Raw genomic sequence first — 26425 nt, forward strand, 5'->3', positions numbered from 1 at the left:
AGACTCATGTTAGATAGAGTAGAATAGAATTAACCAGGTTGGAAAAGACCTTTGAGATCATCGAGTCCAACCTACCATCCAACACTATCCAATCAACTAAACCATGGCACTAAGCACTCCATCCAGTCTCTTCTTAAATGCCTCCATTGATGGTGACTCCACCACCTCCCTGGGCAGCCCATTCCAATGCACTCTTTCTGTGAAGAACTTCTTCCTAACATCCAGCCTAAACCTCCCCTGGTGCAGCTTGAGACTGTGTCCTCTTGTTCTAGTGCTGGTTGCCTGGGAGAAGAGACCAGCCCCACCTGGCTACAACCTCTTTTCAGGTAGTTTTACAGAGCAAGAAGGTCTCCCCTGAGCCTCCTCTTCTCCAGGCTAAACAGTCCCAGCTCCCTCAGCTTCTCCTCATAGGGCTTGTATTCCAAACTCCTCCCCAGCTTTGTTGCCCTTCTCTGGACACATTCCAGCAAGTCAACATCGTTCCTAAACTGAGAGGCCCAGAACTAGACACAGTACTCAAGGTGTGGCCTAACCACTGCTGAGTAGAGGGGCAGAATGACTTCCCTGCTCCTGATGGCCACACTGTTCCTGATAAAGATAGAACAGAGATTGGATTGCAACAGGATGTTAAACATTTGCAGTTTGGGAGTTCCATGAGAGCATTGAGCCTTCCTTGGGAAATGTCAGAATAAGCAGTTTATTTGCTCTATGGCAGGAAGGGTATAAAGCAATTGCTGGTCTTCCACATGCATGTAAGGTGCTGTGCAAAAGGTGCAGGGAAAGGTAATGAAGTAATGCTTAGCCTCTGGCAGCTGGTCTGATTTCATCTGAGCATGCTGTCTTTCAGTTTTATTTAATTATTCTTTTGTAGTTTTTGGCATGTGCATGAATCAAATGGTCTTTAGGTGCGCTGCTGCAAGCACTGACACTCTGGCAGTGCTTTTGCTGTGGTGGAGCTGCTGGGGTGGTTACAGTTCTTTTGCAGCAGCTGGAATTGGGCCTTTAAAAGAACATTTTTTGTTCCATCTCTTATTGTCTATTGTATCCATGAGTCTCTATGTGAACCATGGCAGAGTTTCTGAGGCCCTGTGAGAACTGGGTGCACTCCTTGCAGGTGCATCTTGTGATATCTGGTGCTGGAGGGTGCAGCTGCACATGGGCATGTTCTCTTCCTCCTGTCAAGGCTGCAGTGAATTTGCTGTCCCTGTAGCTGCCAGTGCAACAAGCTGAGCTGGAAATGAGCAAGTGACTTCTGGGTAAAAAGGATTCTCCTCTACATGCCATCAACTGTAGACCAGTCAGCCTCACTTCCATCCCTGGAAAGACGATGGAGCAGCTCATCCTGGAGGTCATCTCTAACCACATGGAAGACAAGAAGGTTATCAGGAGTAGCCAACATGGGTTTACCAAGGGGACATCCTGTCTATCTAATCTGATAGCCCATGAAATTATGACCAAATGTGTAGATGAGGGAAGTGGATGTCATGTGCCATGACTTCAGTAAGGATTTTGATACTGTTTCCCATAACATCCTCAAAGAAAAGCTCAGAAGATGTGGCATAGATGGCTGGTCTGTGAGGTGGATTGAAAATTGACTGGACAACAGAGTTCAGAGGCTTGTCATCAGTGAGACAGAGTCATCTTGGAGGCCTGTGGCCAATGGTATTCCCCAGGGATCTGTATTGGGTCCAGTCTTATTCAATATCTTTGTCAACGACCTGGATGAGGGGATTGAGAGTACCCTCAGCAAGTTTGCTGGTGATACAAAACTGGGGGTTTGGCTGACACCCCATCAGGCTGTACAGCCATCCAATGAGATCAGGACAGGCTGGAGAGCTGGGTGCAGGCAAACCTCACGAAGATGAGTAAGGACAAGTGCAGGGCCCTGTGTCTGGGGAGGAATAACAACAGGCACCAGTGCAGGTTAGGGGCCGCCCTGCTGAAAAGCAGCTCCATAGAGAAAGACCTTGGAGTGCTGGTGACATCAAGTTCTCCATAGGACAACAATGTGCCCTTGTGGCCAAGGGAGTCAATGGTATCTTGGGGTGCATCAAGAAAAGTGTGTCCAGCAGGTCTAGGGAGGTTATTCTACCTCTGTACTCTGTCCTAGTCAGACCACACCTGGAATACTGTGTCCAGTTTGGGGCTCCTCAGTTCAAGAGAGACAGGGAACTGCTGGAGAAAATCCAGTGGAGAGCTATGAGGGTGATTAGAGGACTTGAGCATCTTCACTATGAAGAGATACTGAGATTCCTGGGGCTGTTTAGTCTTGAGAAGACTGAGAGGGGATCTCATCAATGTGTATAAATATCTGAGTGGTGTGTGTCATGTGGAGGGGGCCAATCTCTTTTTGGTGGTGCCCAATAATAAGACAAGGAACAAGAGGTTCAAACTTGAACATAGAAGATTTCACCTCAACAAGAGGAGAAACTTCTTTACAGGGAGGGTGATGGAGCATTGGTACAGGCTGCCTGGAGAGGTTGTGGAGTCTCTTTCACTAGAGACTTTGAGAAACCCACCTGGATGCATTCCTGTGGTGGACTACCCTGAGTGATCCTGCTTTGGCAAGGGGGTTGGACTCCATGATCTCTGGAGGTCCCTTCTGGTGAGGGGTTTGGAACACAAACCCTGTGAGGAGAGGCTGAGGGAGCTGGGGTTGCTTAGCCTGGAGAAGAGGAGCCTCAGGAGAGACCTTATTGCTGTCTACAACTACCTGAAGGGAGGTTGTAGCCAGGTGGTAGAAAGAGTGATTGGCCATTGGAATGTGCTGCCTGGGGAGGTGGTGGAGTCACCATCACTTGAGGTGTTTAAGAAGAGACTGGATGGGATGCTTAGTGCCATGGTTTAGTTGATTAGATATTGTTAGATGGTAGGTTGGACTTGATGATCTCAGAGGTCTTTTCCAACCTGGTTAATTCTGTTCTATTCTAATATACTGTGATACTGTGCTGTGCTGCTCTGTCTTTCATAGTGACAAACCTCAAAACCCAACAAAAAAACAACCAATGCTCACCATCACTAAAAAAAAAAATCAAAAAACCCACTGAAACCAAAGAACCACAAAACAACAGAAGTGTTTTGCTTTTTTTAATTGCTTGTGAACAAAGTAAATATGAAATTAAAATAAGACTGTACTGCATTTCCTACATTTTAGCAGTTAGATCTTTAAAACTAAAAGGGGAAAGCTGCTTCTTGTCATTTCCTTTTAGTTCTGGTGCTAGATGTTGGAGCTCTCAGATAAGTGAGAAACACTTCTGCTGGCTACAAGTGATATCAATTGCTTAGCATTTTGTGGCTGTCGTGGGGTAATGCCCATTCTGAAAACAAAGCGTGGAGGGCTTGTGAGTCCTTTGCCCTCCCTGCAGGGCGTTTTCCCCCTGGGCAGCTGAGTCTGTTCCACTCCCCCCTCCCTGCCCAGCTAGGGTATAAAAAGCAGGGCATTGTAGCTGTTAGCTCTCCTTTTGGCTCCTGCCTCTCCTGGATGAGAGCTGCTGCAGCTGCCTTCCTGCTCCTCTGTCCCATGGTCAGGCCTGATCCTTCTCCCTGCTGCCTCCGTGCCTCTTCAGAGAGAGACTGGTTTTGTATTATTCTTTTTTGTCCTCCTGCCATCCATCCTTGTTCCTTGCCCTTGTGAACCTTACCTGTTATTGTTATATATACATTGTTTAAAGAAAACTCTTTACCTCTCTACTTCCAAGCTGACTCCAAATTATTGTTTGGTGGATTTGCGCCTTCCTTTTTTTTCCCCTCTCTGTGGGGAGGGAGGAGGGGGGGATTGGGGGAGAGATTCTCAGCCTTGCCCCCATCTGAGCTCTTAACTCCCAGTTAAGGCTTAAACCACCACAGTGGCCCAGGTGCTAGAAGGCAGCTATGTAAATTTACTATTGGCATTACCTCATACTGCTTGTCCACCTTCTGAACCAACAATCAGTTTATCACTATATCTTAGAGGTGGGAACATAGCATCTAAAAGAGCAACAGGTTTATGCCCTGAGTTAAAGGGAGCTAGGCAGTCATGCTCCAACACGGCTTACAGCACTGTTGATAGTGTGATTGCTTTCTTTGAAACCCAGAACAGGACAGAGCAATGTAATTTATGCAGTAAGCAAAGATGTTTTGGCCTATGAAACCTCCTGTGTGGTTTTTTCATTGCTGCCTCTGGGGCTTTGCAACCACAGAGCTGAAGGTGCTCTTTCTTTGAGCTGCAAGGAATGATGGAGCCAAGCAGACACCATAGATGGTATTTTGACTTTTTGGAAAAGATCAGCTATATTTGGCCATTTGGCCTGCCACACAACATCTTGGACAAAAATCTTGGACTAAGCCATGTCTACTGCTACATGCTAAATGCTCCCTTTATTCTCCAGCATGCAGGGCCCATGTTGTATATGGCTTCATGGAAGCAGACTTGCACGTTGGCAGGTGGGGCGGGGGGAAGCATGCCAACCAGCACCCCATGCTTTCAGCAGCTCTTTTTCCTACTGGAACAGATAAGGGAAGAATTCAGAGTAAAATTTCAGTCACTTTGTATTTGCTAGCAAGCTCCTGGGCAATGCCATTCAATGCTCATTTGTTCAGCACAATTTAGACAATTAACAGATACTGGAAAATTTTGGCAGATGGCAGAATTATTCCCCTAGCACTCTATTGATGTCTCATACTCCTTCTAGCACCAGAAGATAAATAAAAAATTGTTGTAACCTGAGACTTAATTTTTGGTTATCTAAACTTTGATAACTTTAGTTTTTGGTAAAGCCAAAAAACAAGGAACCTCTTGAAATGAAAACCTGAATTGAAACTGTTGTCACCAGCTGTTTGTGTTGTTTGTTGTTTTGGTTTGTGCTTCTTTTTTTCCTCAAGTTTAATAATTAATACAACAGTACACCTAACAGTAGAAGTAATCTTGAAGTAGTGTATGTTTTAGTAAGTGTAATTAATATATTAATATATTAGTGGGACTATGAAAATCCTTTTCTATTTCCCATTGCAATGCTGGGGGGGAAGGGGACAAGTGGGATGATGCTTGTTTTTAAATTTAAGACTCATTCTTCAGACTCTTCTCAAAACTCCAGGACAGTTGACATAAGATAGCAGAAAAGTACTTTGGAACTTGAGTAGTCATTTTTGAAATCCACTTGTAACATGGTCAAGAAAAAAGAGGCAATCTAAGTCAATTACCAAGGGTTTTTTGATGGAGAAAGTAATGAATTTAGACTTAATAGCAATCTTTGCTACTTGCCTGTGCTTTAAAAATCCAAAGTAAACTCTCAAGAGTTTATTTTATTATTATGCACCCTGCAGTGTTATGAAAAGTTGTTTGTGGTTTTTGTTTGCTTAATTAGTTCTAGCATGAAGATAAAAGCAGTTTGTGCTTTTCCCAAATTTATCCTTTCTTAGTGTATTTGGCTTGTGTGGCAAGGTTTTGATAGTGGAGGGGCTACAGGGGTGGCTTCTGTGAGGAGCTTCCCTCATGTCATACAGAGCCAAAGCCAGCTGGCTCCAAGCCAGACCCACTGCTGGCCAAGACTGAGCCAGTCAGTGATGGTGAGCCACCTCTGTGATAATAAATTTAAGAAGGGGTAAAAAAACCCTATGCAATGGAAACTGTAGCTGAAGAAAGGAGTTAGAATGTGAGAAAACCAATCCTGTAGACACCAAGGTCCAGTGTAGAAGGAGGAGGAGGTACTTCAGGCACCAGAGCAGAGATTCCCCTGCAGATTGTGGCAAAGACCAAGGTCTGGAGAACCCTGCACTGGAGCAGGTGGATGAGCCCAAATGAGGCTGTGACCCTGCTGGAAGCTCCCACTGGAGCAAGCTCCTGTTAGGACCTATGACCTCACGGAGAGAGAAGCCCAGGTTGGAGCAGGTTTGCTGGCAGGACTTGTGACCCCATGGGAGATCCACATTGAAGCAACCTGTTCCCAAGAGACTGCACCCTGTGCAAAGGACTCACTGGAGCAGGGGAAGAGGGAGGAAGCAGCAGCAGAAAGAACATGCAATGAACTGATCACACCCTGGGTTCCCTGTCCCCCTGCACTGACTGGAACAGGAGACAGAAAATTTGGGAGTAAAATTGTTCTCAGGACGACGGGAGGGGTGGGGAGAAGGTGGATTTAAAACTTGGTTTTATTTCTCATTATTGTAATCTTATATGATTGGTAATAAATTAATTTCCCCAAGTTGAGTCTGTTTTGCCCATAGTGGTAACTGGTGAATGATCTCTCCTTGTCCTTTTTTTGACCCATGAGCTTTTCATGTTCATGTTTGAGCAGCTTTGATGGGCACTTGGCATCCAGCCAGGGTCAGCCCGCTGCACTAAAATATGTCTTGCCTGAAACATGTCTCTTTTTCTGCTTTCTGTCTTTCAGTTGTCTTTTGTTGTTGTTAAGCAGGACTTCTAAGTGTAAGATAAAGAAAATCCACAAATAGACAATGAGTTGTTTGGTATTCACAAAAATGGTATCAAATATTCTGTGAATGTTGCATTAGAAGAAAAACAATGAAGCTGATAAAAGTTAAATGTATGGCTCTGGTGTAATTACTGTTGCTTGTAACATATTGTAGGAATAATCAGTAATTCTTTTAGAGACAGCTAAAAGTGGCAGGAGAGCAGAGCTGATGTAAAGGGATTTTAGGCAGTCTAAGCTGACAGGGTTGCCTGCTGAGTCTGAGAAACAGCAGATTGGCCTCTAGTTGCCAATGCACTTGACGCTCTTCTGTCACCTGGAAGCTGACCACATCTCTTCGTTTCTATTTATACTTGCTAAAACTATTTTAAACTCAAACTCAACTATTTTAAACTCAAACAAAAAGACTTTAGGAGCAAAGCAGGAGATCATGGTTCTCTTCACAGAGTATTGTCTGGACTTGAATCTTTTCCCAGCAGACAAATTTGTAAATATATATAGCAAATTACAACATAGCTACATCCCTAGAGATTTGGCTACTGAACAGCTTTTGGAAACCTGCTGTCTGCAAAATTAGCATCTTTGTTTGTTTGTTTCTAAAGGATGTCGGCACCGGAATAGGAATTCAAGAAGCTTGTGTTGCCTGTGTACACCTTTGTACTGGTAGCAGCGGGATACAGCCGGACATAGGCTGAGATATCAGATGAGGATCTCAGCAGGACAGCATGAGCTGAGCGCCAACCCTTGCACATGCTTCTCAGGCTTTGACAGCATCAAGCTGCAGCTGCTGTTGAGCTCTGGGCTCTACCTGGCATGTGTGGTTGTAATTGGAGGCCACACTCAGAGCCCTTCCTGGAAAGCTTAAAGCTATGATGCCTCAATGATCATTGGATGCCTTGTGGAGGCATAGGGTGATATATATCTACGTCTATACATATACCGCCCTCCCACAGCCTCCTATAGCACAGGGTGATGTATGGAATTTCATATGCTCCATTTGAATGCACCTTGACCTCTGTTCAGGGCTAACAAGCAGACCAGAGAAAGGTTATAGAGGTCATTGAGAAATAACCTTGTTCTTAGCTTTAGTTAACTATTCTTCACACTCCTGTGCTGAGCTAATGTCCTAGCCTATTTCCAGAAGTGCATTGCTGTGGTGTTCTAAATTTTGGGGTGTTGATTTATTTTTATTGTTTGGTGGTGCCTTTTTTTTTTTTAAGTAAGACATAAACTGCAGCTTTATGTCCATATTGTTCTCCCAGGATTCTGCACACTCTGTGTTCTCTTCTCACTAGAGAGATTTCATTCTGAATTGGAACAAACTCAAATCAACCCCACAGAGTTTCACATGAAAACAATATGAAGTTTAAGGCTTCTCTCTACTTCATTCTTAAGAAATTGTTTTGATTTTCCTTGAAGCATCAATAGATGCAAATGATCCTTTTATCTTCTGGTATATTTGACTAGAAATTGAAGTTTGGAGTGAAATGCAGAACTACCACAACCCTTGCTTTCATTACGAACATTTTCACACAGCTATAGACATAATTACATATGATGAAGATCTTATGGCAAGACATGGGCTGTTAACCCTGATTCCCTGGCAGAACTCCCAGTTGAGTGATTATCTTCTAGCCACATAAATTTAATTTTATTTTCTATTGGATAGTTGTTTCCTTCACTTTGTGGAATGAATTGCTCTTACACTGTAGCAGTGTTAACTGGTATGCTTCGCCCTAGAGATAACTATGTTTAAGTGACTAAGATTCTTATTGTGTGATATATAAAGGACTTCTTTGGAAATGAAGGACTTAAGGAGATTGAGGTAGTAGACAATTAAGTGATTCTTCCCTGTGAGAATTTGGCAAGAAGGTGTTCTCCTTGATTTCCTCTCCCTGTGGAGATATATTTGAGAAAAGATGGCAATTTTTCATCCTTCTATTATCCCTTGAAACAAAGAGAAAAAACTATTTCAAACTTGGGAAATCTTAACTAGTCATTCCTTTAAAAGGATCTGTCATATCTTCAAAAGCTTTGCCTTGAATGGATCACTTCAGATTTTTTGCCCTGAGGCGTTATGCTGCCATTTGTTTTGACTGATGGATAACTTCAGCATAGTAATATAAGTAATGAGAACAATATGAATTTTGGTGTTCACGTTCAGAAAAATCAACAAGGTAATCTTATTACTAGGGTGCATAAGGGGCATAGGCTATTTTGTGGTTAGTTCAGTGATGTTTCTAAGAAATCTGGATAGGAAAAGGAAAACTTATATTCATGTTTGTTAGCTATGTCCTGTGTCCAGTTCTGGGCCCCTCAGTTTAGGAAAGATGTTGAGTTGCTGGAAAGTGTCCAGGGAAGGGCAACAAAGCTGGTGAGGGGTTTGGAACACAAGCCCTATGAGGAGAGGCTGAGGGAGCTGGGGTTGCTTAGCCTGGAGAAGAGGAGGCTCAGAGGAGACGTTATTGCTCTCTACAACTACCTAAAGGGTGGTTGTAGCCAGGTGGGGGTTGGCCTCTTCTTCCAGGCAACCAGAAACAGAACAAGAGGACACAGTCTCAAGCTGCACCAGGGGAGGTTTAGGCTGGCTGTTAGGAAGAAGTTCTTCATAGAAAGTAATTGGCCATTGGAATGTGCTGCCCAGGGAGGTGGTGGAGTCACCATCACTGGAGGTGTTCAAGAGACTGGGTGGCTTGGTTGCATGGTTTAGTTGATTAGGTGGTGTTGATGATAGGTTGGACTCAATGATCTCGAAGGTCTCTTCCAACCTGTTCTATTCTATTCTAAAATTACATGGAACTTTGGAAGCATAAAACAAGAATATAATGCAGAATTAAATTACTGCATCTGCAGAAAACTTGTGTAAAATTCAGAAGAAGATCATAGAATCACAGAATCATAGAATGGTCTGGCCTGTAAAGGACCTCCGAAGGTCATCTAGTCTGACCTCCCTGCAGTCAGCAGGCACATCCCCAACTAGACTAGGCTGCCCAGGGCCTTGTCGAGTCTTACCTTGAATATCTCCAGGGAAGGGGTTTCAGCTGCCTCCCTGGGCAACCTGTTCCAGTCTTCAACCACCCTCACAGTGAAAAACTTCTTCCTGATATCCAATCCAAATCTGCCTTTCTCTAGTTTGAAGCCATTGCACTGCAGGCCTTTGTAAACAGTCTCTTCCCATCCTTTCTGTAGGCCCCCTTCAGGTACTGGAAGGCTGCTATCAGGTCTCCTCAGATCCTGTTCCTTCAGGCTGAACAACCTCAGCTCCCTCAGCCTGTCCTCATAGCAGAGGTGTTCTAGCCCCCTCGTCATTTCATCATTTTCATGGCAGATGAGACAGAGAAGTCATAGGTTTGAGACTGAAAGATTGTCTAAGGTTTGTTCTCAGATCTTATCTTTTGAAACCTAACTCCCCTTAAACTTGAAACCTTTTGCTATAGCTTGAATGTTGAGTTTGAGACTGTTCTGCCCTTAACTGATACTTAATTTCTCAAAAGTGAAAGCGTGTCATGTTAGAAGTTAGATTTGTACAGAAGAGTTGGAATGATGGTGCCTCATATATCAGTCCATGAGCTTTTCCATCTTATTTTCTTCTCCTGTCCTGTTGAGGAGGAGTGTGAGAATGGCTGGTTGGGCATCTGGCGGCTGGCTAAGGTCAGTTCACAGAGTTAAGAAGCACTGAATTGTCAGCTGAACATTTTAGGTGTCTCATGGAAAGATTTAGAAATATCTTTGGCTCTGTTTTGCCAATGTGTAGCTCTTTCGTGCAACTAAGTAAGCCCTGTTTCCTTCATTAATGACAGCAGCAACTAGTATCATCACCTTAGTTCTTTAAATTTCTTGCCTTCATGGGATGACATGAGGAGTAGACTGTCTTGCACACGGATGGTAAATGTTTGTTGATCCATGCAGGAAATGTGAGATCTGGATTCTGGATGCTCTGAAGCCAGAGCTCACCTCTTTGTTGCTGGATTTGCATGGACTTGTGCCCAGCTCGGTCTGGCCAGATCTGGGAGAGCATAGTTTCATGTATGTTGCTTTGGTATCAAGCAGATAAATGTGAAAATCTTGGAGCATAGGAGAGGCAACTGTAGTGTGAGGTGGAGATGTGCAATTTATGTAACCTGTGCTTAGAAAAAATTATGGAGGACTTTTAGGGATGTCTTTGGTTTCTCAGAACTGGAGGGTAGTTGTGGCAGCAGCTCCCCTGTTGTTAAAAATTTGCAGCGTGATACTCATCTAGCTTGGCTAAGTTAAAAACCTGGCTACAAACCCACAGCCTTTCTCGCAGACAGAGTCAATTAGTAGTATAATTCATCATCAAGTAAGCACTACAGGATGTTGGGGGGGGATGTACTAGGATGAGATACGAGTTTCTGTTTTGTTTTCTCTTCCTCTGAAGTAGGCAGAGATAAGTTGATTAAAACTTTCAACAGAAAGTCATCTGCCTGAAGAAAATGCCAGTTGTGGTGCTTTACTGAAAATGCCAGTTGTGGTGCTTTACTGAAAACCCTTTTTGGAGGGTGGAGAGTCTTGTTACTGGACTGATGGCCATAGCTTCTCAGAAGAAGAGTTTGTAAGCCTGATAACTTACCTGTCTTCTCCAACAACTGCTTTAATAGCCCAAGCAGACCTGCATATGATTTGTGTTTTTACTTAATCTTTCAAGGGAACGAATGTCCAAAAGTGATTAGTGAGAAGCTCCAGTGGATGGCACCAGCAAAGAGAGGGTGATAACTTCTAGGATGAGTTTCCTGATCTGAGACAACAGATGTTTTAGTAAAGTCAGGCAGTACTTGGCTTGATTTTATGCCCAGTTTAGAATGTATATCTGTTATGCATTTTACAAAGGTGGGTGACTGGAGTCCACCAGGTGGGTTGGGGTGGGAAGTGCTAGAGTAGAGAAGGAAGGGTTGTCACATTGGTTTAGGTCACCTTTACCTAAGCAACATTGGCATCTGGAAGATAGCTTCCACAGTCAATCATGAGAGTTGAATGAGCCAGGAGGTGACAGCAGCCTGAAAAATGCCTCAACTCAATACCTCATATCAACAGACTCTAATGGTGGGTCTCCTGAGTGCCATCAATTTACATGGGGCACTGGAACAGCCTGGCCTCACTCAGGTGTGGATGCTCCATCTGCCTGGCTGACCAGAGAGGTTCCTGGGGGATCTTAATTCCTATCTGCAGGCCCTGTGGAGGTGAGTCAAACTCCTTTGCCTTAGATGACTGCCAACTGTGTGCAAACCTTGGCAATTACATCCTATTTGCTGAATGGCTTTGAATGTACTGTAGTGCTAGTGCTGGCCATGGCAGTTTTGAAAGATCAGCTCTCTGCGTGATGGGCTACATATGGCATACACATGTGTAGCATACAGACTGGATCTACTCTGCTATTACCAGGCAGTGGCCTCTCAGGATGTGTCACACAATGTCTGTGCAGTTATAAATGCACAAGGGATCGAATAGTTTAGAAAGAATCTACTTCTGCAATTATTGGTACTCTTGAGTTATAAATGACCCAGAAGCCAGAGCTATTCACTGCATTTACTTTTCAGACCTCAAAAGGCAGAGCGCTGCTTTTAAGAAATATGGTTTTATAGAACAAAAGGGGAAGGAAGGTCTATGAAAATTTAGTTAAATGTAAATGTGTTAAATGGTACATGAACTAGTCAGGTTTTCATGATTTATCAGTTTTAAACTTCAAAGACTCTGGTTAGCTTGCATTTTTAAAACTAATGAGTTTATCACAGCCAGTGGGGAAAAATGGTTCAAGTATATCAGCTGTAAATTGGTACAAAGCACTAAAAGGGACATTAGCCTCTAATCAGATTCTAACAGTTCATTAAACCTGCCTTTTCTCAGTGGCGCTTTGTCTTCCCCCTTCCCCCGCTCCTGCCTGTGCCTCCTGCACAAGCCAACCTCATCCCTTCGTTCAGGCAGGTAAGACCTCCTCAGGGACATGAAGCAATATCAGTTCATCCTTCTTTGTCTATGAACTAAACAGCCCAGGGGATACTTGATGATGGTGTATTCCTGATCTTGCTGTAAAACTCAGCTGTGCTGTGTATAAATCAAGAAGTGAGAGGGACCTCTGTGCTTGCAGAATAGGCGCTGGGGGAGCCAGGAGTGCCAGACTGCTTCCTGCTCTTGCTCCATCCCAAACCACATCCAAACCACTGGAGCCCAGTGATGCCCAAGATCCATTTCTGATAAATAAACAGTGTGCCACCCTTTCTGGGAAGAAGGATGTAAAGCCTGGAACATTTTCCACCAGCTGTTTCGAGGTATCAGTCCCTCCTCCTCTTTCCCCACCTCATGCCTTGGAACACTAAATAAAGATCAAGATGCACAAAAGAAATTGCTGTGAAAATAGAGTAAGAGTTTTTATTTCTTAATTCTTTCTATTAGTGTCAAGCTTAAAATACAGTAGAAACACAGTGATATCATGGCACGGATGTAGAAGTGTTCTACTAAAAGTAGTTGGGTCTGAAATTTTGTAACATAAGCTTTTAGAGCATTTTGTGAATGATCTAAGCCTTACTTTTAAAGAGAGAGAAAAAACAACAACAACAACAACAACAACAAAGAAGACTGTATTTACTGTTGCATTTGCTTACAATGCTTTACCATGAGGTTCCTGCTTGCCCTGTAGTACCGAGCCAAAGCTCTGACACACTGAGTTCAAAGTGAGTGTGATGTGGATTTTAAGCAGGTCATTTGCTCTGCCCGTGACACCTTGTTGGAGACTGCGTATCACTTTCCCTGCTTTTCAGCATGTTCTTTAAATTACAATAAAGGAGTATACAAAAATAAACAGTTGCTGCAATATTTATATGCCTGAAAATGAAGATCCTAGGACCAGGTGCATTAATTGGAAAAAAGAAAATGTTTAAAGTAGTTGAAGTGTTTAAATGTACTTTGGATGCTCCATTAGGACAGACTTTTTCTCACAATTCCCTTGAAGCAGCCATGAACGTAATCCTTATGAATAATGCCACCACACAGTTCTGCTGCCCATGAAACAGAAGGAAAGCATTTTTCCCATTACAGTGTGGCTGTAAGAGGACTGCGAGTTAATGGTTAGAACAGAGGTGAGCTCTTCCAGTCCTGAGTGCTGCCTTCCAGACAGGGCTGCAGATAAGTAAGTGGCTATGAATGAGTCACTTACAAGCAATACATGCTCTGGTTTTGCTATTTGAAACATAGCTGTGATGTCTCTGTATTTCTGTACCTCTCACCAAGGTGTCTGTATTCGTGAGGTCAGATTGTAGCTTGAGGGATAAAATACCTTTTATTCTCTCCATGTCCAAACTAAAGGCAGCTGAAGGGGTTAGCTTTCAAATACCAGCCTTGAGCCTTGGCTGGAATAGAAGATTGACTCGGGCTGAGGTAGTGTTTGAACTGAAGGCACAAGAAATTGTTTTGTGTGTCTAAATAAACAGTGCCAGCAAGAGCAGGGTGAGACATTCAAAGCAGGGATGTTGATTGAAGGAAGCAGAGTTCTACAGATCTCACTGAAACTCAGCATATATTGCCCATTACTACAAGGACAGTATGTGTTCTTAACATGCTTTTAAAATTACTGTCAGAGGTGAGTGTGTTGGAGATTGTCATTGACAAATGCTGACAACTTTACAAAAGAATGAATCATAGGAAATGTGGGGTGTGTTAATTTATGGAGTGTATGTGTACAAGCCTTCACTATACCTTCTCTGAGTTCAAGCATATGCCTTCTCAGGTGATACAGAAAGTTGTGATTGAAATCAAATGCACCCAAGCATACTTCCAAAAACCTGGAGCTGTTTGACTTTGGTGCTCTTCTTTCCAGTTTTAAAGCAAGAATTGTACTTACCTGCATGATTAATTTCAAATTCAAAAAGGATAATTGAAGACAATTTTCCCTTGTTGCTTACAAAGACTTGGTTCTCTTTTAAGGACAACTGAAAGTGTAATTTACTATTTTATCAGGAGTCGTAATTTGGTGGCTTCTTCATGAAATTAATGTTGCGTCTTTGTTGACTTCATTTCCTCTAAAAGAAGCATACTTACTTTTACAATACCATAGAACTCAGCCAGCGAATCAAACCAAGTGTTTTTCATATTTTTTTTTTATTAACCTTGTGCTTTTTCTGCCTTAGGACACCAGCGCCTTTGAGAACAGAATGTTAATGCTTGATGGGATGCCGGCAGTCAGAGTCAAAACAGAGCTGTTGGAATCTGAGCAAGGGGTAAGCAGAGGTTTCTGTGCGACCTCATTCTGCAGCACACTGATGACCCTTCTGAGCTCCTCTGTGGTTATCTGCCCCTCCTGTTGTATTGTTGTTTTCTTTTCTATGATTGTCTTAATTTCTGTCATTTTGAAGCTCATTTTCTTGGGAGACTTACTGATGATCGTCTAGGCTTATCTGCTGGGAACACAAACCAAAACTCTGTGGAATACCTATTCAAATTACATAGGATAGCTGAGATGCTGTTGGTATAATTTCAGCATGATGAGAAAAAGGTGCAGCTAAAAAAACCAGGAAAGAATAATGGATTCTGATAAAGAAGCCAAATTCACGTGTCTGAGAAGCCCGTACATGGCAGTTCTACCTCCTTTGGATATTTGCCGTACTCTAGTGGGTTCGCCTTTTACACGCTTCTCCTGCTCCATTTTATGTTTGCGCAAACCTTCTCACTTCCTGGTGGGAGTACACTTGTTTATAATAAAGGGGGCTGGAAGGTTCAGATGATTAAAGCTGGTATCATGTTAACTGTCAAACACAGGACAGAGATCTCGAATAGGAGTTTGAATTTTCTGTGGATCAAGCGTTTGGCATTAGAGTGGTAGATTGTAGGAAAATGGAAGCCCACAGCTTTGGTCAAATTAAGGGCACTTTCTCACTTACATGGTGGGGATTGTAGATCAATCTGTGGGCATCTCTATTTAATGGATTTTGTGTTATCATGAATTTTTTATTCCTTCTGTGCATCTTACATTATCCCCAAAAATCCATGCCACCAAACTACTCTGGAGACAGATGCCATCAACAAGCAGAGAGCATAATAGAAGCAGCAATGCTCCTGCCATGTAGGGATGGGATTTTGCCTCCTTCTGTTAGCTGGCTTTTTTCCTTCCTGCTATTTTCTCAATTATTTTAATTGAGAATTTAAATGACATGGAAGAGAGGGAATTAACTTTCAGGATGACTTAATTTGAAAGACTTGCAAGGAGATATACATAGAATACATAGAATACATAGAATAAACCAGGTTGGAAGAGACCTTCAAGATCATCGCGTCCAACCCATCACCAATCCAACACCGCCCAAGCAACTAACCCACAGCACCAAGCACCCTGTCAAGTCTTCTCCTAAAAACCTCCAGTGATGGCGACTCCACCACCTCCCCAGGCAGCCCATTCCAATGGGCAATCACTCTCTCTGTATAGAACTTTTTTCTAACATCCAGCCTGAACCTCCCCTGGCGCAGCCTGAGACTGTGTCCTCTTGTTCTGGTACTGCTTGCCTGGGAGAAGAGACCAACATCTGTCTGTCTACAACCTCCCTTCAGATAGTTGTAGAGAGCAATAAGGTCACCCCTGAGTCTCCTCTTCTCCAGGCTAAGCAACCCCAGCTCCCTCAGCCTCTCCTCGTAGGGCTTATGTTCCAAACCCCTCACCAACTTTGTTGCTCTTCTCTGGACTCGTTCCAGCAAGTCAACCTCCTTCCTAAACTGAGGGGCCCAGAACTGGACACAGTACTCGAGGTGCGGCCTAACCAGTGCAGTGTACAGGGGCAGAATGACCTCCCTGCTCCTGCTGGCCACACTGTTCCTGATGCAGGCCAGGATGCCATTGGCCCTCTTAGCTGCCTGGGCACACTGCAGGCTCATGTTCAGTCTACCGTCGACCAGCACCCCCAGGTCCCTCTCAGCCTGACTGCTCTCCAGCCACTCTGACCCCAGCCTGTAGCTCTGCATGGGGTTGCTGTGGCCAATGTGCAGAACCCGGCACTTGGATGTGTTAAATCTCATGCCGTTGGACTCTGCCCATCTGCCCAGCCTGTTGAGGTCCCTCTGCAGAGCCTCTCTACCCTCCAGCAGATCAACTCCTGCGCCCAGCTTGGTGTCGTCAGCAAATTTACTGATGATGGACTCGATGCCCTCGTCCAGATCATCAATAAAGATGTTAAAGAGCATGGGGCCCAGCACTGATCCCTGGGGCACACCACTGGTGACTGGCTGCCAGCTGGATGTGGCACCATTCACTACCACTCTCTGGGCTCGGCCCTCCAGCCAGTTCCTAACCCATCGCAGTGTGGTCCCATCCAAGCCATGGGCTGACAGCTTGGCCAGGAGCTTGCTATGGGGAACGGTGTCAAAGGCCTTGCTGAGGTCCAGGTAGACTACATCCACAGGCCTCCCCACATCCACCAGGCGGGTCACCTGATCATAGAAGGAGATCAGGTTGGTCAGGCAGGACCTGCCCTTCCTAAACCCATGCTGTCTGGGCCTGATCCCTTGGCCATCCTCTAAGTGTTGTGTGATTGCACTCAGGATGACCTGCTCCATAATCTTTCCTGGTACTGAGGTCAGGCTGACAGGCCTGTAATTCCCTGGCTCATCCAACCGGCCCTTCTTGTGGATGGGTACCACGTTGGCCAGCTTCCAGTCAGCTGGGATCTCTCCAGTGAGCCAGGACTGATGAAAAATAATGGAGAGTGGTTTGGCCAGCTCATCTGCCAGCTCTCTCAGCACCCTAGGATGGATCCCATCTGGTCCCATGGACTTGTGGGGGTCCAAGCTGCTGAGGAGAGCTCCTATCACTTGCTCATGGAACAAAGGGAAACCATGCAGCTCCCTGGCTCCCTCTGCCAGTTCTGCAGGTCAGCTGTCTGGTAGACGTTCTTTCCAGCTAGTAAAAACTGAGGTAAAGAAGGTGTTAAGTACCTCTGCCTTTTCCTCATCCTGTGTTACAACATTTCCTTCTATGTCAACCAAGGAGTGGAGGTTGTCCCTGCCCTTCCTCTTGCTATTAATATATTTATAGAAGGACTTTTTGTTGTCCTTCACATCAGAGGCCAGTTTAAGTTCCAAATATGCTTTTGCCTCCCTAATTTTCCTCCTACATGCCCTAGCAACCTCTTTAAACATTCCATGGGTTGCCTCACCTTTCTTCCAAAGATGATACACCCTCTTTTTTTCCCTTAGTTCAATTAAAAGTTCATTACACAGCCAGGCTGGCCGTCTGCCCCGGCGGCTCCTCTTCCGGCACATTGGCACAGCCTGCTCCTGAGCCTTCATCAGCTCTTTCTTGAAGCAGGTCCAGCCCTCCTGGACCCCTTTATTTTTAAGGGCTTTCTCCCAAGGAACCCTCTGAATTGTTTCCTTGAGCAACCTGAAGTCCGCCCTCCGGAAGTCCAGAGTGGAGGTCTTCTTGCTGGCCCTCTTAGCTTGACTGAATACTGAAAATTCTATTATTTCATGGTCACTGGCCCCTAAACAGCCTCCGACCACCACATCACCCACCAGCCCTTCCCTGTTGGTGAAGAGGAGGTCAAGCATAGCCTTGCCCCTGGTAGGCTCACGCAGCACCTGGGATAAGAAGCTGTCCTCCATGCAGTCTAAGAACCTCCTAGACTGCCTCCTCTCTGCTGTGTTGAGATCCCAGCAGATGTCAGGCAGGTTGAAGTCGCCCATAAGGACAAGGTCAGGAGATCTTGAGACAGCCTTAAGCTGTCTATAGAATGCTTCATCGACATCATCCTCCTGGTTGGGTGGTCTATAACAGACTCCAACCAGGATGTCTGCCCTACCGGTCTTCCCTCTAATTCTTGCCCACAAGCATTCAACCTGATTGTCCCTAATCTCTAGCTCAATGGCATCTAGTGCCTCCCTGATGTACATGGCCACCCCTCCACCCCTTCTTCCTTGTCTATCTCTCCTGAAAAGCCTGTAGCCATCAATTGCAGCACTCCAGTCATGTGAGCTATCCCACCACGTCTCCGTGATGGCAACTACGTCATAACTTTCCTGCTGCAACAAGGCTTCCAGCTCCTCTTGTTTGTTTCCCATGCTTCGTGCATTAGTGTACATATCAGTTATTCAAAATGTTTTTGTGGCTTTGCGAGGAAAAAAAAAACAACCCTTGATGTTTAATGTGGTTTTTGCTCAACTCTTTGCCTTCTTGAGAGCAAGTACCCTCAGAAAATTCTGAGACATGATGATGAAAAGACAAATCCATTAGAGGTAATTTTTAATACCTTCTGGGTGCTGTGCACTATGTCTTTGCATGTAACATAAACCTTTTTGTTCAGAAGACAAATATTTAATTGATAATTGCTGTTACCTGGTTTAAAACAAATTCTATGTCCTTTATGAAGAGTACTTTCACAAAGAGTGATTTGATTCTGGAAGACCTATTTGATGTATTAGGGACTGGAAGGAAATGAAGAGTTTATATAGGTTTTGTTTTTTGTTTTTTATTTCCTTAGGGTTTTTTAAATAAAATTTTACAGACTTCTCAGTAAGCAGAAGATGATGTCATCTTTTTCAGTGACTGAGCATTTGGACAAAGAGCCTGGTTTGATTTGGGGTTTTATGTGCTTTGGTACTAATTAAGTAGTGTCTGGTCAAGAGTCTCTGGCACCTTTATGACTCTTCATTAGGGAACAATCAATAAATGCAAAATGAATTCTCCAGTTCACTAACAGAGGAGCTAGCCATTAGGATGGCAACTTTCCAGAAAACAGCTTAAACTCCAAAGAGAAAGGTGGTTGAAACAGATGTTTAGCCTGTGCTTCAGAGACTGCTTTGAATATGTAGATGTTGGTAGACATAACAGGAACAAGTGTTTGAAGGGTGTGATTACCAAAATCAGCGCATGGAACTGTTTGGGAAGATGGATATAATGACTGGGAAGCAGGGGCTGGGAACTTAAGTGTGATCCAAGTAATATGAATTTGAAATTACAGTATCTGTTTGCATTATTATAGTGCTGTAAGCCCCTGGAATTGCACCTCCGTTGCAGTATATCTGTATACAGGGAAGTGAGATTCCCATTTGGAAAATTCACAAACTCAGATGGTGTTTTGAGTCTTATGAAACTAATGGCCAAAGCTTTGTAGCTTAAGATGATGAACATCAAACATCACTAGGCAAACTTCCCCAAAACCTTCAGGAAGACAGATGGATTTTTAAAAAATGATTTTGCTTTTTTTTTTTTTCTAATATTCATGTTCTGCTTGGTGTCTGCTTGTATTTGCTCTAGGATTACTGCAAGGGCAAAAGTGGGACATGGCTTAACAGTTGCTAAAAGCAAGTTTCATCCGTGGTTAGGGGATCCTAAAGGCTGTGTCAGTTGTGGAGGAGTGAGACCAAGAGAGTCTGATGCATCAGTGTCCCTCAGTCAGTGTGAAGCACCGAGTGATCAGACTGGAGGGCACTGAGTTTTCATAACTCTCTATAGGTTGCCCAGGGAGGTGGTGGAGTCACCGTCCCTGGAGGTGCTCAAGAAGTGTGTGGACATGGTGCTTTGGGACATGGTTTAATAGTCATGGTGGTCTTAGGTTGCAGATTGGACTCGATCTTGAAAGTCTTTTCCAGTTGAAACAATTCTGTGATTCTAATGAGGCTTTGGAGAAGGTGAGGTAATATCATCTGAGATAATACCATCGTTTCTCTGAGAAGGGCTGTGAGACCACTTTGAATTGTCTCTTGTTTAAGAAGGAGCCTCTATCTCAAATAACCATCTTGATTTAAAAACAGATTTCAGTGAAGAACCTCCTTTAGCTATGTTAGTAGTTACCCTTTGTTACTGTGAAGGCATGCACCAAATTTCTAATCTGAATTTATCTATCATGAGCTTCCAGCCTTTTCCAGTGGCAACAGAAAAACTCTCTCGCAGTGCTGTGTGATGATCTCACTTAGCCCATTCAGAGCAAAGTGTGCAAAGTGTGGTGAAGCAAGGAGTTGCTCCTCAGGTTGCTGTTGCAGTGTGAGAAGCTGCCACATGTGCCCAGTGTTTGCAAGTGCTCTGCATTAATGATGATGAGTATTTACAATGCAATTACTGCAAAACTGTGTTGAAATGAAGATTAAATTAATTGTTGATTCCAAAGATATGTGTCTACTTCTCATAGGGATATTGAATGCTTTTCTGCAGGACATGTGAGTATGTCAGCCAGAAAAGGTGTTTCCTCAGTAATTGTGCCTTGATTAGCTGTTTGTGACCTCCAAGGTAAGATTCACAGAAAGGACCTTACTGAATGAATGTGGATATGGTTTGCTCATGTATGCATGCAGCACTGTATGGGCCACCCAGCCAGTCCTCCACACTGTCCTGGCTTTTGCAGTTTTGGCCTGATGAGGCCAAAACTCCAGTAGAGGCAAGTCTAATTGCAGCCTTGGCCATTGTTGCCTGGAGACAAATATTTGTGCTTAGAGGGATGTCAGGCTGGTTCTGGGTCAGATATGTCTTGGCTAGCAGTGTACCTTGTTGCCTTTGTGTTCCCGGGGTGTCTTTGTGCATTATGGCTCTAGGGGAGGCAAAGGTGTGAAGATTTACTTGGTGCCATTACTGGATTACTGGCAAAGAACAGGGGCTGGAAGGAACCTCTCTGATTCAGAGTTTGGCTCAAAGACCCCAGTGAGAAGAGCAAAACGTCTACATCCCTGCTTCAAATGGGAATTGCAGTGCTGTTACGTATCTATTGTTGGCTTGGTGAATTACTTCAACAGATGACATGATCACAGTGAGTCCAGTTTTACTCCAAGACTTCAGTTTATTTCATAATTTGATGAGTTTAATGATTAAACAATATGTGTGTATCCTGGAGCTTCATTAAAAGCCTTTTTTTCAAATTAATGTGTCTCCTTACAGTTTGTGAACTTAGTGACCCACCAACCTTATTGACTTGAGCAGTAGAAAATAGCAGTGCTTAGCAGCCTTGGTGAAGTGAACAATAATCAGTGCAGTGACTTGATAATGTAGAAATAAAAAGCTTAGAAAGCAGCAACATTCTCATTTTTATACATACTTCATCAAAATGGAAGCACAATAGGAGAAAAAATAAACCAGTTTTTGTATGGATTTTCTGTGAACAGCACCAGCTTTTAACCTTAAGCTGATTCTTCACTTACTTTTCATGGTGTACTGCTGTGGTGAAATAGGCACCATCTGGTTGTGTGTTTCATTAATTTGAAATTTATCTTCCCTATGCTGCTCTAAGTAACCTGGTCTTCACTAGGTGGTACCTCTTGACTACATGTGGTGGTGGTAGAACTCACACATGATGTAGATGAAAACCAGGACAACAGAGCAAAACGTTTCCATATTGGAGACCTCAGCTTTTTTGCAAGGGAGGTTAAGTGTAACATAAGGCTCCTCTCTGCCATCTGTGCATGGCCTTTAGGATCTTTAATGCTAGGAGATGTTTTGGTTTGTTTCATGATTCATCTGTGTCTTGCAGAGTGTTTGGGTGCTCAGTGTCCAAATCTGGCCTGACAGCTCTGAGTATTTGTAAAGAAGCATTCTTAAACATGATCTCAGTCCTTACACTGCAGAAGTGTTACAGATCTAGAGCAAGCAAAGGTGCATTTCAAATGCAATACAGCAGAAAGAATAAGCAAATAAAGAAAGTCCAGTCCAGCTGAAATTTTAGGGTAGCCCTGGGAGAATGAAGCTGGGTGAGCTACTCCCACTGCAAACCAGCCCAGTCCCTAGCTGAGACCAAAAGGAGATTGGAAATAATGCCTGTGTTTCAGTAGTGCCTCATATACCAGTTCCTTTGAGCCTGTGACTAGAAAAGTGGGCAGGACTCAGGAGCTGCAATGGCACAGATGCAATGAAGACAAATTTACCAACCTGGGTTTAAAAGACCCTGAGTTCAAGCTAGATGATTGTGATTGTGACATGCCTTATGAGTTACGTGATTCTAGGGAAGTTTGGAACAAAGAAGTATTTACAAGGGAAATGGATTTTCTCTTTGCTTTGGGAAAAGGTACACCAGCTCTACTTTGTTTTATTGTCATCAATTGAAAATAGTTTAATGATTTTTAGAAGGCCATCAGCATTAACAAGAACAGATGCTTATTTTTGCAGTGAACTACCATCCTTAGTTTTGCACAGGAGATTTAATGCAGACTATTGTTTGAGGCTTCAGGAAGACACAGTGCTGGTTTAATGACTTTATCACAAATGAAAAAAAGACATTTCATAAAAGATACCACATTGCCCTTTAACAAGGCTTCGTTATTATCTCCCCTACTGTGGAACAGGAGCTAGCATTGCTAATAAATTGGTAGAATTACTTTGGAAATGTGAATTTGCTTATCATTTATTATCCTCCAGTGACCTACAGCTTTAGATCTTTTGGTCTGCAGTAAAATCTTTTTATGTCAGTAGCCAGCTTCAGAGAAGGACCTGAAGAAGGTGGTTCTTCCCCATATAGGTATAGATGGGGTACTTGGGCAGGAAAAAAGTATTCATTCTTTAGTAGTGCCAAAGACTATTTTGAAAAGTAATACTCCTCATTGTTACAATGTAGAGAGGCTGGGTCAATTTAAATGATTATACAGACTGGGCAGTGAATTTGTTAGCTGCTGGCTACTAGAAAGAAGTTAGAATGGATAGTGTTGATTGTGTTCATTGTGAAGACAAATTCATTTGGGTCATTGGAGGATGTGGCCCAGATTCCTAAAACTGGTAAATGTGTCTGACTTAGGCACATGAGGTTGCACTTTCTCAAGTTGAGCCATAAGCTTTTGTTAAAAGGAGATAGGAACGCGGGACTTTCGTACCGCAATTAATCTTCAAATACAGAGAGTGCTGAACCTCTAATTTTCATCAGCCTGTTTGTTTCCAGATCTGCAATCTCATCCACTCTTGTGCCTGCATTTTGTCTCTTCAAATCATTATTTGAGGATTATATATCTTACTCTGAATTCTGCTGCTAATTGTGCTTGTTCCATCTTCATTCCCATGCCTTATGAATTATGAATAGAATAACTAAAATGACACAAACCTTTAACAAGCCAATGTTGATCTGTATGTCTTGTCTCCAGCCAAATTATATTATTGTCTTGTGTCTAAAGAATGCCATCCCTGCTTATGCTATTATATACATAAGCATATTTTGCCTCAACCTGGGTAGTAGTGATGGTTTTGTTTTCAAAGATTTCTGGAAATACCTATCGAAATACAGTTGAGAACAATCTCAAAGGCAAAGCTTGCTCCTTGACTATACGGGGAACTGTTTCATGTTGGCTGATTCAGTTTATGTACATTCTTAGTATTATTAGAAGAAAGAGCATTTGTGGTATTTGCTGTTGCAATTTATGAGTCTCTGCTTCATGCAAATAATTAATTTTCATCTGAATTACTTAATGTTTAATGTGACTAATTTGGGAAAGCAAATGGCACACAGACAGTACACGTGTATCAGTCACTTCTTTCTGTTGACTTTTAGTCTTGCAAGAGATGATACTTGAGAAGTGTTACTGAGGTGTTAGAAACACAGCTGGTACAATTCATTAGTTGCTTTACAGTGCCATAAATATATGACATTCTTCAGAAAGAGATCAGTTTCTGATCCCAAAGACCACTAAGGATATAACCTACAGGGCATGATGCAAACCTGTATGAGATGTACCTAAGGAAACACAGCAGTATTCCCAAGTATTGGTGAATGGATATTCTTGCAATTCAGAAGGGTGCAAGACACATCCTAGAGGGGTGCACCACAGCTACATCAGTTGGATTAATTAAGCCAAGGGAAGCACCACAAGCTGATAACAGGAAACCGTACCTACAGTATTTAAGTGAAAGCTCACCCGAGGAATAAAAGGTAGCCAATTCCTACAACTTTGCTCTCACCCTGGCATTCCCAATGTATCCAATACCAGTGACTGAATTATGTCAGAAGAGTTGGGTCAACTGGTCAGTGATTCAAGAAAACAGAGCCTGACAGGAGAAAGAGAATGACTGTATATATATTCTGCAGTCATGCTGTTAGGAAATCGTGGATACCATCTCTCAAATGGAGAGGGGAAGGGTGGAAGGAAGATTGTGGATGCTGTTATTGACGAAGGCCTGCTAGAGCTGATTAACTGTATCTGAAATAACATTGTGAACCAACTTTACTGCTTCTGGGACTCAACCTACTTACTTTGTGTATGTCTGCACTGCTGCCTTGCCAAAGACTATTTACAGTGTTGTGCATGTTACTTACTCCTTTGGAGTTACCCCTCATACAGTATGGAGAGCAAAGGGGGTTTTGCACCATGGTTGTAAAAGTAGTTTATTTATTTGGGATATTCCCTCCCCTAGGAATCAGACACAAAAGTTCAGTAAAAATGTAATAGCTGTAAGACTAATAGGAAATGATAACTTAACCAGCTCAGTCAGCACACTCACTATCTCCTTGCCAGGCAGTCTCTTGGCCAAGTTAACTGAGTTTACAGATAAAAAATGCAGGTGGGGTTGTAAGATGTATGATGCTGTCTGAAATTCTCACTGAAACAAGGATCCAAGGTCCTCTGAGACTTAATTTACTGACCGCTGTCTGCCATTCCTTTTCTTTCCTGGGCAGATAAGTTGGCTGTTAAGAGAACACTGCAGGGAATATATTCCTTGTTCTGTCTGGTGTTGTTTGTTGTATGTATGGCAGGAATGGGGAGACTTTTAGTTGTGGGTGAGCACTTAATTGCATTATATGCTATACAAATAAATGGGAGTCTCTGGATATCTTGTTTTAATTAATTAGAAGTTGTGTTTAGGCACTGTTTTAATGGGCATCTTCAAATGGTTGTGCATCTTGGGAATACAGTTGCAAGTCTGAAAGAAGTGAGTCAGAGAAAGATCTCTGCTCCAGACAGCTCATGTTTAGCTAACAATGCCATGCCATAAGTAGGTTACCATATCTATAATGATAGAAGGGTGTCAAGAATATTGTTTCTCTTACTAAAAAATTAGATTATATGAGGTTATATTTGGTAGTCTTTCATCTGCAAGACTGGAAAAAGATTCAAAGAGAATTTGTGATATTACCCCGCGTGGTGGTTTGAGGCAGATCCTCCCTTGCCTCCCACCGCGGCAGGGAAAAAATGAGACTCGGATTGCAGAAGTGATGGGAAGTTTAAATGGAAAAGCAGTGAGTGGTTTACAGAAGCTACAAGCACAGTGACAAAAGAGATCCCAAAGCATAGAGAGTTCCTCATAGCATACCCAAAAGCCTCCCAGCACTCCCCTTCTCCCTACCTGAGGGTACACCCAAAACTCCCAGGGCTTTTTCTTCCCCCCCCAGCATCACTGTTAAACTAATTTCAGATGGCCAGATCTGAGATTGCCCTTCCTCCTTCTCCTCTTGGCATTAGGCCTAGCTAGGCCTAAGAGGCATTGAGATAACTGCCATTACCAGATAGGAAGCATCTCCCACGGGAGCAGCAAGGGAAGAAAGAGGAAGTGTGAGACCTTGCAAGATGGATTTATAGGGAGCAGGACATTATGGGAATGAAATACACTATTTCCTGTGTCCACCCACTGGGCTGGACACCTGGGGCATGGGTTAGTTGTTTAGGTGGTGTTGGATTGGTTGATGGGTTGGACGCGATGATCTTGAAGGTCTCTTCCAACCTGGTTTATTCTATGTATGTATTCTATGTATGTATTCTATGTGTATCTTGTGTGGTAGCAGCAGAAGGCACCCAGCCTAAACTACCACACCGAGAAATTAGCGTAACTATTTTTCTACAGAACTGTAACAATATTGATAGTTACACAATATATTGTACATTAAATACATGAGTTGGTAACAGTTCTGAGTGCTTATATGGACTGAAAAAATAATCCTGGCTTTGGGAAAGGGAAAGTCAACCCTTTGATTTGAGCGTAGTGCTGAAGTGTATTGTGAGATTATAGTTCATTTACCTTCTATCCCCAGTCAATTATTTTGTGAGCTCACTTTGAAGCCAGTTCACATTTTTGATGATGTATGACCTCTCAACTTGCTCTGCTACCACAACTGATGACGGGAATTTCA

At 43.2% G+C, this 26425-nt stretch overlaps 1 protein-coding gene across 8 annotated transcripts in view; it reads left to right on the plus strand.

The window, feature by feature from the left end:
• KLF12 (KLF transcription factor 12) overlaps positions 1 to 26425 on the plus strand; it is a 291208-nt gene that overhangs the window by 104408 nt on the left and 160375 nt on the right. For 7 of the 8 annotated variants that reach the window (XM_054163014.1, XM_054163015.1, XM_054163016.1 and 4 more), the window contains one exon: positions 14546 to 14635. The exons of the other annotated variant lie outside the window; for it this stretch is intronic. In XM_054163014.1, coding sequence (XP_054018989.1) covers positions 14546 to 14635 — 90 coding nt within the window. The remainder of the gene's footprint in view (positions 1 to 14545; positions 14636 to 26425) is intronic. 8 annotated transcript variants of the gene reach the window in all.

Source organism: Dryobates pubescens, chromosome 7 (assembly GCF_014839835.1).
Source record: "Dryobates pubescens isolate bDryPub1 chromosome 7, bDryPub1.pri, whole genome shotgun sequence".
NCBI lineage: Eukaryota > Metazoa > Chordata > Aves > Piciformes > Picidae > Dryobates > Dryobates pubescens.